At 37.7% G+C, this 18,872-nt stretch overlaps 1 protein-coding gene across 2 annotated transcripts in view; it reads right to left on the bottom strand.

The window, feature by feature from the left end:
* The window catches only part of CUL2 (cullin 2), a 56,994-nt gene that overhangs the window by 22,024 nt on the left and 16,098 nt on the right, over positions 1-18,872 (bottom strand). For both annotated transcript variants that reach the window (XM_038755873.1, XM_038755874.1), the window contains exons 2-11: positions 15,568-15,708; positions 11,249-11,351; positions 7,986-8,080; positions 4,981-5,086; positions 4,532-4,614; positions 2,666-2,762; positions 2,461-2,571; positions 1,899-2,061; positions 1,286-1,410; positions 419-526 (exon numbers count right to left, since the gene is read on the bottom strand). In XM_038755873.1, coding sequence (XP_038611801.1) covers positions 419-526; positions 1,286-1,410; positions 1,899-2,061; positions 2,461-2,571; positions 2,666-2,762; positions 4,532-4,614; positions 4,981-5,086; positions 7,986-8,080; positions 11,249-11,351; positions 15,568-15,686 — 1,110 coding nt within the window. In that variant the 5' untranslated portion in view covers positions 15,687-15,708. The remainder of the gene's footprint in view (positions 1-418; positions 527-1,285; positions 1,411-1,898; positions 2,062-2,460; positions 2,572-2,665; positions 2,763-4,531; positions 4,615-4,980; positions 5,087-7,985; positions 8,081-11,248; positions 11,352-15,567; positions 15,709-18,872) is intronic.

Below are 18,872 nucleotides of genomic sequence, written 5' to 3'. Positions count from 1 at the left end.
GTAGGTAAGAGGAAATTACACCATTGCAGTTATGGAGCAGTGAACTCTTTGAAACAACAGGTAAGCTGAAAAAAAGAGACAGCAGGGATGAAGAAAAGGATAGCTAGAGGGGAGAAAAACTGAGGGGGAGACAATGGCTCCTTATTTGAAATGATGTGTTCTACGGGTGAACATACAATAAAAACAAAAAGGAAGAAAATGTCACTGAAAGCACAAATAACGAACCAATAGGTTTTACTTAAGTGGTATCAAGAAGACCAATAAGGAAAGCAAAAAGAAATGATATGAACACTTCGATTACTACTATAAATTCAGTGATTTTATCACTTGTCTCCCAGATGCAGACAGTATGCCCAATTTCAAAGTTATGATCAAAATTCACCAAGTAGAAACAGTTCGATATATAAAAAAAAATTACCTTATCCAGGGCACTCATAAAGTGCTGATCCCCATTCAAAACAGTGTTGATAAGTTGAACAAATTTACTATGCACCTCCAAAACAGATTCCACAAATTGAGTTGGCATCTAAAATATTTATCACAAAATTATTCATTAAAAAGCTTGTTAAAATTAAAATATGAAATCTGAGGGTCTGCTGCAATTATTCTAAGAACATTTTCCATACAATAACAAAAATACATTCAATCCAAAAAACTTACTACACATGATTTACAGTGGCAAAAATTATGACAAAGTCAACAAGTTAAAACCTTTGTCAAAAACTTTCAGTTTCTCCAAATACCTAGACATGTACACGAATTGATTTAAACTCATCAGTGCCTGGAAGGCACATCTGTTTTCCAGCACTTCAAATTCCGGTAACATTCTGGCCTTAACCATTGATTTCACCAGCATACTCCAAGAGAGCCGTTAGTCTTCCAGAGACTGCCAAGTGATTGACACAGAAATGTCTAGATATGAATGCAAGTCTTTGGAGAATAAACACATGGAGAAAAGTGTAGGCCTCTCACCTTCTCTGCCTCTAAACAAGTCCAAGCTACCCAGAGGCATTAATAATCACCTGATTATCTATGAATACCTTTAACTTTAGAAGAACATATCACACCTCTGCCATTACAAATTAAGGAAAAGAAAATTCAAAGGAACATGAATAAACTCATCAAAATAGCATAGAATTTGATAGACTGAGGACTTTTTTGCAGGGAGTTGGTAGCAATGCCAAAATGAAAAGAAAAAAAATAATCACACAAGAATTCTAAACCAAAAGAAAAACTGTATGATCTCTATGACCAAAATAATTACTTTTCAGACTGTCAAGCTTACATTTTCCTGAGAAAGATTGCTGGTTGCTCTAAGGCCCTCATCATGGATATGATTTTGAAGTTCCTGAATCATATGAGGTAAACCACTTGACACAGCACGAAGTAAGGTGTACATATTTGCCATGTCTGGAAAAAAAAATCTAGTTTAATGCACTCTCTTTACAAAATTACATTAAGAAAACATATTTTAGAAGACTTTTCATCAAAATCTGTTAAATCTTACACAGAACATTTCCAATAAATGTATTATGATGATATTTGTTAATCACTTAGAATGTGTCAAACTCTTTTCTAAACACTGGGGAAAGATACGAGTTAAGCAGGCGGGATACAGTCCCTGCCCCACATTACTTTCACAATTTAAATAGAGGGGAGATAAGGTATTGAATTCTCATTGCACAGATGAGGAAACCGAGGCAAAGGAAAGTGAAATGACTCGCTCGAGTTCACACAACAGGCAACTGAGAAAGCTGGGATTAGGACCCAGGTACACTGACTCCCAAGACGATGCTCTTTCCACTACATAATGCTACTCCTCGTTCTTTTTGAAAATAACACACAAAGGCATTACTATCAAAAGTCTGACGTTAATTTTAGTTGCAAGTAAGGCTTACCATTTCTTTTCTCTTGTCGGATGATGTTATGGCATTCTGCATGTAAGAACTGTAAGTGGTCTGCCACCATGCGCTGCTGGCATTCATGAATTACTTTACTATAAGAACTTGGGTGTAAGTACTTCCGACATCGCATTTCTTCATCTTTTAATCTACCTAGTACCTAAAATAATATATTTACAGTGTAAGGGACCAAATATGTGCATGCCATTTCCTACTTTGTGAAGAACCTGTGGCAAGGAAGCAGCATTTTAACAGCAAACGAATCAAGCCATATTTTAATTCCTTAATCTCAAATACTAATGCCAAAGAGTGACTGAAAATTTTCCATTAAAAACTCTATCTTAAAAGTATTTGTTGCAACACAAAATGTTTCAGTAGACATAAAAGAAACTTAAAATCTGCAACTGCTATTCATTTCATACTAACAAGTGACTTCTGTGGTTAGGTGCAAAACCAGCACAATGCAATTATTCCAAGGCCAACAAAGTTAAACAAATCTCTTGTCACCTAGAAAATTTCCTCTCAGTATACCGTGCTTTCACATAAACAGGCTTCTTACCTTTTCCATATACTGAGAGCAGTGTGATTCTTGTAACAAATTTGAAGCTTCTTGTTTGTAATACTCCCCTGTTTCAGTCAGAAAAGGGCACTCAAAAATTTCCTGATAAAACTAAATGAACAAAAAACATCTCTGAGCAAAAGCAAGCAGAAGTAATTTGATAAAATTAAACTTTGTTCAAATATTTTTCAAGAGAGATCTGTACCTTTAGGGGGAATTTTTTCTTATACTGTTCAACATGAACAAAGGAGTTAATAACCCCATGGATTACTTTCTGATTTGGGTCTTCTCCACAGCGATCACTAAAATAAGTAACAATATCAAAATGTTGATTATATAATGCTGTAATTCATTGAAAGCTGCTTTATTTCACAGTCTACCGATATCTTCAATATTCATAATGTTACAAAAATGATTATATAAACTGAATTCATTTCTTTCCTTTTCCTATTAGAATGAACCAACTGTGAAAAATATGTGAATAGCCTTGCGGAGCAAGCTAACTGATCTACATTTTCCCACAGATCAGTGGAGTGGCCCCCACTTTTACAGCCCTTAAAAGGAGAGCCGCATATGTGAAAGATGCTCAAGGCTGTTAAGGAGAATGTCCATTGCACTAACAGTCCATTTTTACTTTCTACTACTATATGCAATTTTATTAAAGTTAGTTTTGCTTTCTCTATTCTGATTTAGCAGATATACAAAATTCAAACAGTAACACATTAACTTTACTTATAGTACTTCTAACTCTCAGGACTTATGCCTCTAGTGAACACTGATCCCTGGTGTCCAGGATTTGTTTACTCTTATGACTTTCTGGCATCACCATTTTCACAAAAGCAGCTATTTTCATTTTCTCTTTTGATTCCTTTTCCTTCTTATATTTTTGAGCTCCTGGACTGCACAGTTTATCCCCCAAAATTCACATAAAGAACAACCACTGTAATATTCTTGTTTTTTCAATGATTCCTATTCCAAGTAATACCTATGGTATTTGTTAAGCACTTACTCTGTACTAAGCACATTAATATGATTCCCTAGTATGACAAACTAATATCCATGCAAAAATCCTGATCACCTATAGCACCTGGGACTTTTCTCTTCCCTCTATTCTTAGGAAGAAGAAAAAGTAGGGAAAATTAAAAAAAAGGGTTTCTGCAAGGTGACTTCATTTTCTCAGTTGTCCTCCAAAATTTTTTAATATCTATACATTCAAAGGGCTGTTAACGAACAGAGAAACTGTGCTGTGTGGATGACTGGATTTTTGAACAAACTCCTGAAAAAAAGAGTTCTTCACCAGGCTGAAATTAAGCATGCACTCAGAAAAATAATGAAATCTTACTTGCTTGTCCTCTCTGCTGCCTGTCAGCTCAATGGTACCATATTTCCTGCTCCACAGTTTAAGCAAATGCCAGAAAATGAATGCCCAGAAAAACTCATCTTGCCCAGTGTGGTCTGTGAGCCTACTGTTGGGTAGGGACCGTCTCTATATGTTGCCAACTTGTACTTCCCAAGCACTTAGTACAGTGCTCTGCACACAGTATGCGCTCAATAAATACGATTGAATGAATGAATGAATCAAGCAATTAGGAGTTAGAAAACTTCCCTCTCTTTTGGATACAGTGTTGATTTAAATGGACCTGAAATTTCCCTGATCTGGAAACGTGATTTGGTTCTCTGATGATCCAGAATTTAGGACTGGGGCTCCATTTACCAAGTATTCACTTCCTGGTCACTTCGTGGTTAGTTGAACGCCTCACACCCAGTGGAAGGAGGGAATATAAAAATGGTTCCTGAGACCCCAGCATAGAAACTAATCTCTATGCCAAGGACTCAGTCATCCAATTAACAGGTAAGGAACTATTCTGTGTGCTAGTTTTTTGTTTTAATTTTCATAAACTTTAAAAAGAGATTTGGTTTTTAAAATTTGCAAGACGGAAATCTGAATTCAGAACGAGCCGTTTCCAAAATAAAATTAGGTCTAGTCAATTGCCAGACAGATGTATGCAGTGCTACAATCAGACCATTCAAAATAATATTACAGCTCTCAAGAAACAAACAAAATACTTACTTCTTTATTTCTCGGAGGAGCATTCGAATGAGGATGGCTTGGAGTGGTTCAACCATCAATTTCCTCCACATATCAAGGGCTAGCTGCCAGGATGAAAACATAAAGGTGTAAATGTGATAGCCACCATCCTTCTAGATTTCAAATTCAAACACAGACTATTGCACAACCAAAGTATTTTTATACAAAAATACTAACACCATCATACTACCGGTTTGGAATTTCATCTTTTAAATAAGTTCAAGGACCTCTTTTCTCGTACAGCACATACTTAGCTTTATCTGTTTTTCATTTACTGATTTTATTACTGCTATCCTCAGTAATAAATTTTAATGTTATAAACCATTTTTCATATTTATAATCAACATACAGCAGCAGAATAGTCTTGCAGACTATATCAAACTCTGTTAACATATAAACAATTTTGTTTTCTGAGTGACTGATTTACCCACCTCTCCAATTTCCATAAGTGGTTCATTCGTATCTACACCACCATAGCCATACTGAAGGTCAGCTTCTGTCAATTTGTTTTTTTTAATAAATTGGGTATTGAGATACCTGAAAAACCAAAATATTATCATCATCAGGTTATACATGAACTATAAAGCACGCACATTACTTCAGTTCAGAATGATTCTTTCATGTGTAAGAAAATACGGAAAGAGATCAGGCTTAGGCAAAGCCTAAAACCTCCCAGCCCATTCTGCCTTATACACCAGCATCAGGACAGAGTTCAACCACACTAAAATGGAATTCTGCACATAATTCCAGCTCTCTACCAAGGCATGCTCATTATGTACCCTTCCACTTCCACTTTGCTACTCACCTTCAGTCTGCAAGGCAATTTGAAAATATTGCTATTGCATGATATAAAAATGAGTAACAAGGGGTCCAAACCATTCTGAGGACTTGAAATATTGTGCAAAAAGAAACCATTAATTTAACATGCTTTGTCTTCTAGGAATGCACCTCAGAGTTGACTACTATTTGCTAATTTCCCAACATTACTGATAGACCAACGTTAATCCCATTCTACAGAGGAACACGGATAGGGAGGTAAAAATAAAAAGACTAATATTGTAGTTTACTTTTTGGGAGGCCCAAGTTCCAGTGTTATGAAAAAGATACAAAACCAATGTGAAGAATAAAACACTTGCTATTTCCATTTATTTTAATATCAATAGATTGTCTCATTAAGTACTGAAAAAGAGTGAATTAATTTGTAACAAATTAATTTTTCACTCCCCTTCTACACACTAAGTGCTCTGTGGGCAGGGAACGTGTCTACCCACTCTGTTGTACTGTACTCTCCCAAGTGCTTTGTACAGTGCTCTGCACACAGTAAGCACTCAATAAATACTATTGATTGATTGATAATTAATTCATGAATAGTTTCGAAGACTGGTTATCTCAGAAATTAAGTTATTTACAGCATCCACTAGGTAGAAATTAAAATAATCAAATTGACTGGGACCTAGGTACCCACGGAAAATGAGTGACTGGAAAATTTATGGTGGTCAAGATGTACATCTATATAAATTTTACCAATGTGGATAAATAAGTTGCTTTAAATAGCTTAGTGGACACATATACAGAAATGATGAAATACATAGGCTTAAGGTTGCCATACAGCTACAGAATTAAAAAAAAAAATCTACTCAGGGGATTCTGTGGTATCTTTCTGGGGGCAGAAACAAAACAAAAAGTAAGGAAATCTTCTTTTGATTATGACATTGAATCCAATATCTTCCACCACTGAAATCCTACACAGAGTTATAAGCTCTCAGGACTTTAATTAGACCTTGTAAAAAAAAAAAATCCTTTCTTAAGTGAGAGATGTCTGGATCTCTTGGGCATAAGTTAAGACAGGAAAAAGTTGCAGGTGTGAGAAGGAGCCAAAACAGAATTTTCCCCCCCATCATTTATGCCCCGTGAAAGGTTTACGAAAATATCTGAGTTTTTCAATAACTATCATTTTATTTATGAACCTACTCTCCACAAAAGACTCATTATATCTCTTCAGGTTTTTTTCTTTTTTTAAACCACTTCGACTCCGCCTCTCAGATTCTCCTACATTCCTTGTCAAATACAGAATCTAGGAATTACAAGACTAGAAAGAAACATAGGGAAGCCAACCAATCCACTTCTCCCCATAGGGTCATATTGCCTAAGTAGTTTCAGGAAATACTACCCTTAAGCAACCCCAGATAGATAGGTGTTCTTCCCATTTGTTACAGATCCAAGGATGAAGATGAAGATTCCAAGGCCCCACCACACAGACTGTTACTCATTCTGGTGTCCAGCAACCCCTACAATTAGAGATTCCTTCCACCTGACTACTAACTCGAAAATCACACCTTGTCCAATTTAAACCTTCTTCCTCCTTCTATCTAACAAAACAGTCGGTCACAATCTCTATAAAATCTTTTGCTTACCAGTTACCCATACCTCTCAAGTCTCCTGTTTAGCTAGGGTATCTGCTGGGGCTCTGTGATGCAGATGCAGAGCTCCCAGGCTACTCTAATGTGACTGGAACCAGTAGGAAAGGAGCTGCAATCCACTCAGAAGATAAAGGCTAGGCAAAGGCATCATCTTCCTGTTCCTGCTCTCTTCTTTGGAGAAAGTAAAGAGTATAATAAAGCGTACAAAAGTGGTTTCCAGTTGTGCTGCAGCCCACTAGCCTGTGTTGGTGACTTTCAAGAGTACCCTGGCAACTGTGAGTACCAGGCGCAATTTAACTGTGCACAAGTGGCATGCTACTGGTGCTCACCTATGTTCACGTAGGTAAACTCTGAGCTCTTCAGGCTTCTATTGGAGGCAGAGCTGAGGTCAAGGAGCTGAAGGGAAATAGGAAGTTTGCCTGAGAACTACATTTCCCAGAAGGCAAGAGGTCTACATTGCCCAGAATCATCAGGGAATGAGACAACCGAACTGGGAAGAGTCCTCTGAATTGAAGATTAGGGATGCTGACTTTTCTTTAGTTTTCTCTCTGTCTACCTTTCCTAAGCTATTATTAATCTTGCAAAGGATTGTCATGTGAATTCACTCTGTGACTGACTGCTGAGATGGCAAAGGACATCGAAGGAGGAAACTGCAGGTCTTTCTGCTATGAAGCACACACCTACCCTTAGGAGAGAGGCATTCACATGCCCCGTCAATCACTTGAACACCTTTCCCTAGGAAGCAACTAAAATCTGGAATCAACTATTACACATAGTTAGAAATTGAGTGTAAACAACCACTAGGTAAAATTCTAACCAATGAATCGGAATTTCTCTGTATTATCAATCAATGGCTTGTATGAAGGGCCTACTGTGTGCAAGGCACCATAATAAGCGCTTTATTCTAACCAAATAATTAACTTGGTGCAATGAGAAATAGGTATTGAATAAAGTAATTGTTTTGTTATGAATTTCTTTACATTGATAATCTAGGGGATTTAAAAATCAACATTTACCTGTATAAACAGTCCATATAGTCTGCCCCTTTGCTATATTCTTCCCAGTACCTGTGATACATCACCAAAACTTGTTCTTCAGACTCCAAAACTTTCTAAAACAGGAAAAAAATTGATTAGGTCTTTCCGAAAGAAAAAATATTTCCATAAATACCATGGAGACCAATAAAGAACAGCTGCAAAGAACTACAGGATATATAAATAAATCTTTCTGAATATTACAGGAATAAATGCATTTAATTTTCTGTCCTAAATAGCATTTATGATGTCCCAAATAGTGAACTATTTTATCAAGTAAGTTGGAAAAGCTAATGAAATACATAGAAAAGAATACCTTAGGTCAACATTACCTTTGGATTTGGATTTCTAAAGATCACTTTAAAATGACTGGACTCAAGTACCTGATCAACCTGCTATAAAAACACTATATATAAATACTGGCTGAAACCAATACCATATAGAGATAAACAAATCTTACAAATTAATATAATTAAGAATAAGGTCATCTAAAGTCTGAGTCTGCATGGGACAAAGTAAACATAAAATTCTTAGAGAATCCATTTGTGTCTTAAACAGCACTAAAGACAATCTGTTTCATTAACTTGTAAATGAGGTCTCAGTGTAACATAATGCAGTATTCTGTCTGGAACTGCAGCACAAAATGATACCTGGAGAAAAAAAATCCAGTTTCATGAGTAAGATGTTACTTCTAAAATCCTTAACTTTCCCCTATCTAAACCTATTGATATTTTCTCCCTGTACACCTTTAAGCAAGAGCAAATTCCATATGCTTACTAACTGCTGGGAAAAGGTACTACCTCCCTGTTATGTCTTGAATTCACGGCCTTCAGCCTTTATTGGGTGCCCCCAGGTCTGCCATAATGGGATTGGTTAAACAACAACTGATTCTACTTCTCCCCGTCCACATTATATCCTTAGACTCTCCCCAAAGATGAAAGTCTCATCTTTTCAGTCTAGCCCTATACAATTACCCTACTCTGACTCTCTTCTAGCTCTGAGAGTTGGTGACAAGAATTATCAGGTTTTCTAAAGTGATGACACCAATCAACCAAAAGCATTTACTGCATGCTTCTACATTCTTTTTATGTTGAATATACTTTGTGCTTATGTTTGATTATCTCCCCATCTGAAGGATCCTCAAGAGCAGGTATACTGTGCCTTTCACTTTTATTGTTCTCTCAAGTGCTTTGAACAAAATAGGTGCTCAACAAATGTTAGTGAATAAGTGAATGAATGGTCGTTCTGTGGTTCCCAGCCTTCTATTGGTCTCTCTGGGTTACACATTAGGCCAGTGTTTTCAGGTGGAAAGGGATACCAAGATCCCTTCCCGGGTCACAGCCCAGAGATCAGAGTCCCCGCTCCAACAAGTGCAATTTAGATGGTTTGTTCTCAGATGCATTACTTTACAATAGCTTGAGTTGGAGCATATCTAGATCATGTCTACCAACTCTTTTGTACTGTACTCTCCCAAGTGCTTGTGCTGTATAAATGCCATCGATGGATTGCTCGATCTCTCACTTTTTTGCCAATGGGTTCAGCTTTGTGAGATCTTCTTGCAGTTCATCACAGTAATATGGGATTCCTCTCCCAAAAGACTTAGAATTAACTGTGGACTTAAAGGTTTCAAGGTCACTCCCTCCCTCCTCTTAGTCAGTACAACTGGTCCTAGTCTGTCCACCAATCCTTTGGGGATCCCATTATTTACATTAAGGATTTTTCCCATCTCTTAGCCAAGTATTCCTACAATCTCTTTTACATTAAAACATAGCAGTATCACTTGCATGAACAGAACTATTTTTTCATATTCTGACTATTGGGACTAGTTTCTAGATTATGTTTTTCTCAAACAGATTTACAGTGTCTGTTAAGCGCTTACTATGTGTCAAGCACTGTACTAATCGCTGAAGTAGATATAATCTAATCAGGTTGGACACGGTCCATGTGCCACATGGACTCACCATCTTAATTCCCAATTTACATATGAAATAACTGAAACTCAGAGAAGTTAAATGACTTACCCAAGGTCACGGAGCAGGCACATGGCAGAGCTGGGATTAAAACCCAAGTCCTCTTGACTCCCACGCCTGTGCTCTTAACAGTAGGTCACGCTGCTTCCTACACTACTGTTCTCTAATTTTTCCATCTCGCTATATCATGAACACATATATCAGAACTGTGTACTAAAATAAACTCTAATAAGAAATTTTCCTTTAGTAAACTTTATTATTGATATACAGAAAAATCAAGCTTTTCTTCCACACTAACCCTGTAAATCTTACTTTATTCTTTTGCTTAAAATTGAATTTTAATTTTATATTTTATTTTTCTTTTCTTTAAATGCAGTCAGGGTACCTAGCAGTAATTTTCACTTATAGGCCCAGTTTCATTAGTAATCAACAACTTTTGTAAGCAATGATTAAGTACTCAAGATTTCCTTAAAATAATACTTTGTTTAAATTCACACCACTTATGTATTAAATGATCATAGTTGTTGGATGACTCTTCAAAATAGAGAGATCAAAGAGTGCAAATTATCTTACCCCACTATTCCCCTCACTCTATCAGAAAAGAACACATAAACAAGGTAAATTTTGCACTACAGACTAAAAGGCAGAACACTGGTTTTGTTCCACCACTTCATGGAAACTACCTCCTTGAAAAGCTAGTACGTCATAACAAAGTCATAGTCAATTTGCAAAAAAGTCACCTTAAGGAGCCTAATGCTTAATTTAGAAATGGTTTTCAGTCCCATCCAAGACTTATTTTAAAATCATATTTGAGGAGGGCAGCTCAATTTAGGAAGGGACAGTGGAACATAGAGACCATCTCACCCAGTTAGTAATAAGAAAGTTTTTTAAGAGAATACTTAAAAATACTTAAAAAAAATCCCCTGAAGTTTCCATGACATTCTTTATCATCCAAAGTTGTTTTTTATAATTCCAAAATAAGATATCTTGTTCTATCTGCAGCTTCCCAAGTGTCAAATTTCCAGTGTTTACTGATCTTTCTCTGAACAAAGAAATTAAAATTCAGGTAGGATAAATGATTTGTCCAGGATCATTCTATGAGTGAGTATGGGATGGCAGAAAAAGAATGTAAAAATAAGATCCTTGATTTTAGTTATTCTAAACAAAGGTATGCCTTTTTCTATCCAACTATCATCAACTTTTTACTGATCCTGGAAAATCTTACCCAAACATTGTTACAAAATATACTTACATCATTAATATATTATTTGTTACCTCGTGCAAATGACGAACATGATTTTCCAAAAAAACTTTAGTCTCTGCATAAAGCCTTTCCCCAAGTGGTTCTGGATAGGCCACACATAAAGCATAGATGTCCCTATGTCGTGGTCAAGGTTTATAAATTTTCATATTCTTTCATAATAGTACATGCAAAATTCAATTACATTGTCAATGCAAAATGACTCACCTCTATCCTTCTGGCTGTTATACATAAAAACGCACAATTTTATTGATAACGGTACAAAACTGTCATACATTATCACTATTTCAAAAGCAGTTAGGTATATAACTTAGTTCTGAAAGGCAAGCACTATATAGGTGTACCTCAAGAAACAATACATATGCGATATGTTCCTCAAAAATAAAGGTGCATTATGAGCCACTTAGCTGTGGGATATGCTTTCCCATAGACTTAAATGTAATTTAATTTCCTGCCTCTGACATATTTCCAACATGACAACCAAGTCTGTATGTTACAGGTAATTAGGAAGTTCACAGTAGCTCATGGCCCGCCACCAGGATCCTTCTTTAGTCCCTTCTTCTGCACTATGCCTAGGAATTTTCTTGAACTCCAGGTACTCCAAACACGGCCCCCACCTCTACACGTCTCCCCAGTCCTCCTCTTCTCTACCCACCTCACAGTATTCTCCTTCAATCAATCGTATTTATTGAGCGCTTACTGTGTGCAGAGCACTGTACTAAGAGCTTGGGAAGTACAAGTTGGCAACATATAGAGACAGTCCCTACCCAACAGTGGGCTCCTTGCCCCTAACGTCAACGAACCTCTCTCCCTTTTGTGTTTGCAACTGCTGGGCGTAGCTACGAAGTTGTAGCTCTGTTGCCTTGGGAGACCTGGCATCACTTTAGCACACTAGCATTTCCAGCTGTTTAGGGGGTGAAATTTGTAATAATGTGCAGCCAAGACTTTCATCTCAGCTAAAGCAGTTAATGAATGAGAGGTTGAGGCATAGCCAGCAGTTGAGAGGATTTCTTTTGCATCAACTGAGGGCAGCAAAGAATCAAAGCTGGGCTACTTCCCTCCTGAGCCCCTACCAACACGGAGAACCCAGCTGACCCAAATCACAACTCGTGATGGGGGCAAGGCAAGGGAAGAAAAAGATGGAGAGACCAGTTTTCCCAACAACAACTTGATGTAACAGCAGGCAGCGCTGACAGATCCTGGGCTAAGTCAGCAATTACTGGAGAATGAATTTCTGAATTTCCTGTACCTTGGTGTTTTGGAACCAGGGTTCCGCCCGTACTATTCTTTAGTTGCATGAAAGTTGCATCAAGGGTACTGAAAAACACAGCTCAAAAACAATCTCTGCTGTAAACCTACGTCCTTCCATTTTTTAAAGCCTTATTTCCTTCTTCAGAAGTTATTTACTGTCCGATCCCTTGCTCCAGCTCTCCAAAACTACTGTCTCTTGGAATGTCTCCAAGTCAATCAGAGCACTTTCATTTTTCTGTAATTTCGCCAAGAAATTTTAGCAAGCTTATGACACACTGAGGAAAACGGAAGGATGTGAAAGACTACGGGTGGGCCAAGATACAATGATCAACTAAAATTTCACACAAATGTTTTTCTTAGCCCCCAGTTTTCACCAGCCTCCTTTTATCCCCAGTAGTCAGTTTGGTGCAACATTTCTTTGCACACAATCAGAACACGATGGTATTTAATAATATTCCATATATTAATTATTAAATGCAATACTGCCTTTTAAAAATAGGCAGAGTCAGAGGTCATAGGTTCAAATCCTGGCTTCGCCAACTGTTTGCTGTGAGACTTTGGGCAAGTCACTTCACTTCTCTGTGCCTCAGTTACGTCATCTGTAAAATGGGGTTTAAAACTGTGAGCCCCCCATGGGACAACCTGATCACCTTGTAACCTCCCCAGGGCTTAGAACAGTGCTTTGCACATAGTAAGCGCTTAATAAATGCCATCATCATCATCATCATTCCCTTCAAGACATGGGAGAAGTGAACTCAATTATTTTATATACTTAATCCATAGTGAGCTCAATCAGGATTAAAAATTTGTTGTTACTAAAGTGATAGTAACCAGTTAGTGTTACTGATTTTGTGTTTCTCTTTACTCTCATGACTTTTAATAATCAATTTGCGTTGAAACAGTATGCCATACCATCTATTAGAGAATACTATTGATCAAAATTAAAGAAAATAGCCAATTGGTTGTCCCACAGAGTCAATCTATATTCAGGAGAGAGACAAAGAAGAACGCCTAACATAATGAAAGGTCCTCCCCACTGAGTCTACAATATGAAAATCCTAACCTTAACATCTAATGTTGATCAGTCTCCAATACACTGTCACTCCGCATGCATTTAGCCTGCTACACTGGTCTGATGATATGATGGGACTGAAGCAAATAAGGGCGGTAAAGTTTTTGCTGCATGTTGAACTGAAGAAAAGCAAATTGTGCACATGCAATTATATTTTCAACAACAAAACATCACCAACAACTTCAGCAAAAAGGCCATTATGTAAGCAATGCACAGTGTTTTTACTGCAAAAAGATGAAAGATGTTCAAAACAAAAAGCCAAGCAGGTTGCAATACACATGTTCACTGCAAGTCAATGAAAGAACTTTGATCACATTAACTTGCACCTTCAATAAACTTTCTCCCCCAACTATGAATATGATGAACAACAATGAGTTTGTTTGGACAAATATCCAGTATATCCAGCCAAATTAATTAGTCCACATCCAGGAGCTGAACGAAACTGCCTAGGGGTTTTAAACTTACAGAAGAATAGAAGAATACTTATTTAATATGAGAAAAAAGAATGTGCAACACCAACATGTACTGCTTCAGGAACATGATGCTGACTGGCATTGTAGAACTGAGTGTACAGTTGGAATTTTGTCAGAGTAACCCAGGGAAATGTGGGAAGGACTAGTAAAATGTTTATTTTCCTCCAATCCTAATATATATATATATTTATGTTGGGATTTGCATATATATATATATATGCATAAAGCTTTGTCTAATAAAAGAAAGCTGATCTCCAGGGTCTGGACTTACTAAACATGACATTCACAAATCAGCTATAAGGAATGGCTGGATACACATATGAAAATGACTGCATCACTATTTGGCCACATTTTGGGAAACATTTTTCAATCGAGGAATCAAAGTTTTCTTTTAAATAAGAATTTTCAAGGATTCTGTCATCAAAACCACTTGGGCAAAAAGGTTTTTAAATTTTAATTCTATTTTCAAATTCTAAGGCCAAAGCCGAAAAATGAGAAAATGGAGCAGAGCTCAGGAATCAAGAGAAACTGACCAACGGCTGTCAAAGTACTACCTGCAAGAAGGTTTAAATTAAGAATAGGGAGCCTGCCAGAAATACATCATCCTTTTTTTTACTAATCTATGACTGTTTTAGATATAGTTACTTATAAAAACCTGCATCAATTTCAAAAAAACTTATTCTACAAAAGACACATGAAGCTAGATAAAAAGTTTGGTCTTTTGATGCAATGCCGCAAATATGGAGTCGTGTTATATTTGTGTTTTAGAACCTCTCAAAGTTTGTTCTTCAAAGGGCAATTCCTCACTTGCTCTGAGTTTGAACAGCAGAATCTGATTGGCCTGTTTCATAAGCAGATGTAGGTATTTTTATCCTACAGAATAAGAAAAACGAGGCAACTAAATATTAAAGTCGAATAGAAATATTACATGAGAAGAGCTTGTCTTCACACAAGTAGTTAATACGTTAGCAACAGCAAGCGATTCTAAGGCACTTGACAGACTATCTAAACTTTTAGAGCACATGAGGGATTTCTGTCTACACTTATACACTTACACAATAGATTGGGCTGAAGAACACATTTAAAAACAAGGATACGCTTTCTTTCTCATGTATGTTTCCAAAAAGGGTTGTTAAAGGGATAAAGTTTTAACAGAAAAGTTGCCTGGCCTTTCATTCATATTTAGGTAAAAAGCCCCACCACAGCTGTGGTGGCACTACGTATTAGGCATAAGAAAAATGGGAGCCATAGGACCGTGGGTGAAAGTAGCAGTGGAAACACAGAGGAATTTGGGGGGAGGAAAACCAGGAGGGGTTGGAGAGTCCTCTCCTCCCTGACGCTCACCCAAGCCATGTCACCCAGCTCTGGGTGATGAGTCGTCTTTTCTGAGAACCAGCTCAAATCATTCCACAGTAGAAGAAAATAGATAAGCAATAACAAATGATACTTGATTACTTCAGAAACTTGTAAATACTGGCATCCTAGAGTTTATCGTAAGTGCTGGGTATGCCTAAGGTAAGAACTGAAGAAAGGATACGAGAAACGATCATTCCATGTTGCTCTTTCGACGTAATCCAACATGACTACAGCTTTGACTGTCGCTAAGAGTTTGTTCCATGTTTCATCAAAATCCACCACTCTTGGTTTCAGGGACATCGTGGGGTTTTAGTGTTGAAGTCTGAAAAAAGTCACAATGTTGACATGAATTTGGCATTCCATCAATTTTTTTTAAAAAGTACAGATGCACAGACCCATTTGCTTACAACACCCTCAGGAGGTCTTCGATTTATACTTTCCCAAAATACAACGACCAGCGCTTTCAACCTCTCAGAATTTACACTGACTTTAGATCTGATTTCATGACCCCAGGCCCCCTTGCTCTCATTTTCCTATTCTCCGCCTCCCTACTCTGGTCCAGATCGCTCTGCCACTGCTGCTGGCCTGAGTGCCTCTGATCTGCCATCCTGCAGGGCTGCAAAGGTAGGCATCGAGGGCTAGACTACCATCTTGCCCATCTGTAGTGACAACCATGGCAAGAGCCACTGTGGGAATGGTTGTGCAGCCCCTCGTCGATCCTCTCCACTGTTCCTTCGAAGCGTAACCCAACTGAGCGCCAGCACTCTTGCTTTGTGGTGGCAGCAGCAGTGAAAGAGAAGGAGGGGGCTGGAAAATGAAGTCGCCACGGAGTCACAAGGAAAGGATCTCCCACATGCCAGGGTCTGGAGTGGGGATGCAGGCAATAACTTCTGCTGCTGCAGCATCACAGGGCTTCCTCCAACCCAGTCTGGCCCAGTCCAGGATCGCCACTCAACTGGCCCCCAGTGTGGGACCCAAACTGGGATTGCTGGTTGTAGCGATGCCCCAGTGGCCCCCACATCAAGGCCCGGGTGGTGTTTGGCCTTTCTCTCTCCTCATAACCCTCTGCATCTGGCTCCTTGTACTTTCCTGGGCTTTCCTCCCATTTTTCCCCTCTGCTTCCAATGGCCTGAGAATGATGGGATTTCCCAGAGAATATTCAGGTGTTTCAACTCAACCTGCCGAGTGGTCTGCTTGGCTTAAAGGGATACAGAAACCCTGGGAAGTTTACCAATCCGGCCCACCCATGAGCTTAAAAACAAATAAAGGGTTTGGATTTTGTCTATGCTTGTCAGATGGTTAGTAACACTGCCTGCTTCAACATACTCAAACCTGGCTCATGAGGGACAGTGCCTGGAAAACCTGTATCTCGCCATATGGATAAGACCTTTCCATCTTAGTACAGTGCTCTGTGCACAGTGAGCACTCAATAAATACCACACTGATTGACTGACCTGTAGCATCATCTTTAAAAATGGACAGATATATACACATATACGTATACGGACGCACATATATATGTACACATATATACATATGTGTATATCTCAACACTATATTGCACGCTTTTATGAACTGTATTATTTTGTGATTTCCGTGTCAATACGATTCCTACAATATAAATATATTCAAATGTATTTATATTTGTCAAGGCATCGACTGAATGCACAATTCTGGGTAAGTTTGGTGAAACAGGGAATATGGCCTTGGCTCAGGAACCATCCCAACTTGTAACATTGTTCTGATGGGAAAACTGGTTACGATGTAAAATGTTTGGACTTGAAGACATAGTTTTTGGAACCTAATTTTGTCATAAATCCAAGGACTTAGCTTGCTAAATTGAATTTATCTTTATACTGACCCTCCCAATGCATTCTCTTGCTTTGAAATATCCAGGCAAAGACCATTTTTTTTTAATTTCAAGTTTGCTTTTTCAACAAGCATTTACTACCATTTGGAAATTTGGTATTTCTGATATTTTAATATAATGAGAAACACGGTACACTCACTTCAGTATCACAAGAATGGGAGTTGGGTGATATAAAGTAAGATTAGAAATGAATTGGGAAAGCCTCTTGGAGAAGATGCCAATGGTCACAATAAACAATCATATGCTCATAGTAAATACGGAATAAAATCCCACTGTGCAAAATTTGCTGATGTGCAAGTTTGCTCTGAACTAAAGTCAAACTTCCAATAAAAATGTTCACTAATATGTTGCCAACTTGTACTTCCCAAGCACTTGGTACAGTGCTCTGCCCACAGTAAGCGCTCAATAAATACGACTGAATGAATGAATGAATATATTTTCCTAGTTAAATTTTAATGTAAATACTGTACCATTAGTGTACCACTAATCTAATCATTGCCTTTGGCTATTTCTCAGTCTAATCTGAGATTTAAAAAAAAAAACCCAACATACATTTTTGGAATAAAAATAAGAACAGGAAACCATAGTTTAAGGGCAAAACCAGATTTACCCAATCAAACATTTCAGCAACAGGTTCTCTAAAGGCAGGCTTAGGATCAGTAGGCACTTAAAAAAATACCACTAATTGATTGATCAACATTTAATTACCATCAAATCTGCTAATTCCTGAGTGGCTGCCAGTATGTTATATGCAAATAGGTGAGAAATTGAGCAAGTTAGACAAAAGCTCTTGTTTAAGGACAAGGTGTTAAAAGCTAAGTGTGAAGAATTAAAAAGCAGGGTGTTAACATCTGCATAGATTTAAATCACAGATCTTTAACAGCATTCTGCACATTCCCTGTAAAGAAGCAATTTTGGTGGGGTGGGGGTGAGGGAAATGAATGACAATTTGGAATATATAATACTGTACAATTAGAAACTCTCGTCAGACAAAACTTTAGTTGATAGTTGCAGATTTGGGTCACTGAACCAAAAGTCATGCAGATGCAAATGTCCCATTTTTAATGAAATAAATTTTCTGGCAGGAGTAAAAAGGCAGGATAAAGGAAAGTGGTGGTGAAGAGAAATGAAGATAGACATAGCCGATTATAATCCTGAAATCAAATATCACTCAACACCCTTTTCAGTACATGGGATTTATAATATTTTATATATGGCAACAATATAAAACATTTTGCTACTGTACTAAACCAATATGCAACTCTTTCCTTAAAGCGATCCAATACATTCACCTTGAAGGAATTTCAGTCAACCAAAACATGAGGTCCTGAAATGTATAGACTGCATAGACTGCAAGTGCCTAGAGAGCAAGAACTGTGCCTTTTCTTTGCAAAGCCCCTAAATGACTAGTAAACCACCCTGAAAACCATCTCAACAAATGATGTTGGCTAGGTGACACACACCTAGCTGTACCTAAAAGGACCTGGGGCTTTTAGAGAAATCACATCTATCCTCCTAAACTGTAGTGATGGAGGTTTCCTAGGCTGTAAAACTGATGTAGAGCAACAGTTGCCAAGTATGATATTACTACAGTTGATGCTGTACCTAAACCCCAG

The sequence above is a fragment of the Tachyglossus aculeatus genome, chromosome 13 (assembly GCF_015852505.1).
Source record: "Tachyglossus aculeatus isolate mTacAcu1 chromosome 13, mTacAcu1.pri, whole genome shotgun sequence".
NCBI lineage: Eukaryota > Metazoa > Chordata > Mammalia > Monotremata > Tachyglossidae > Tachyglossus > Tachyglossus aculeatus.
This window is presented reverse-complemented; position numbering and strand designations above follow the sequence as displayed.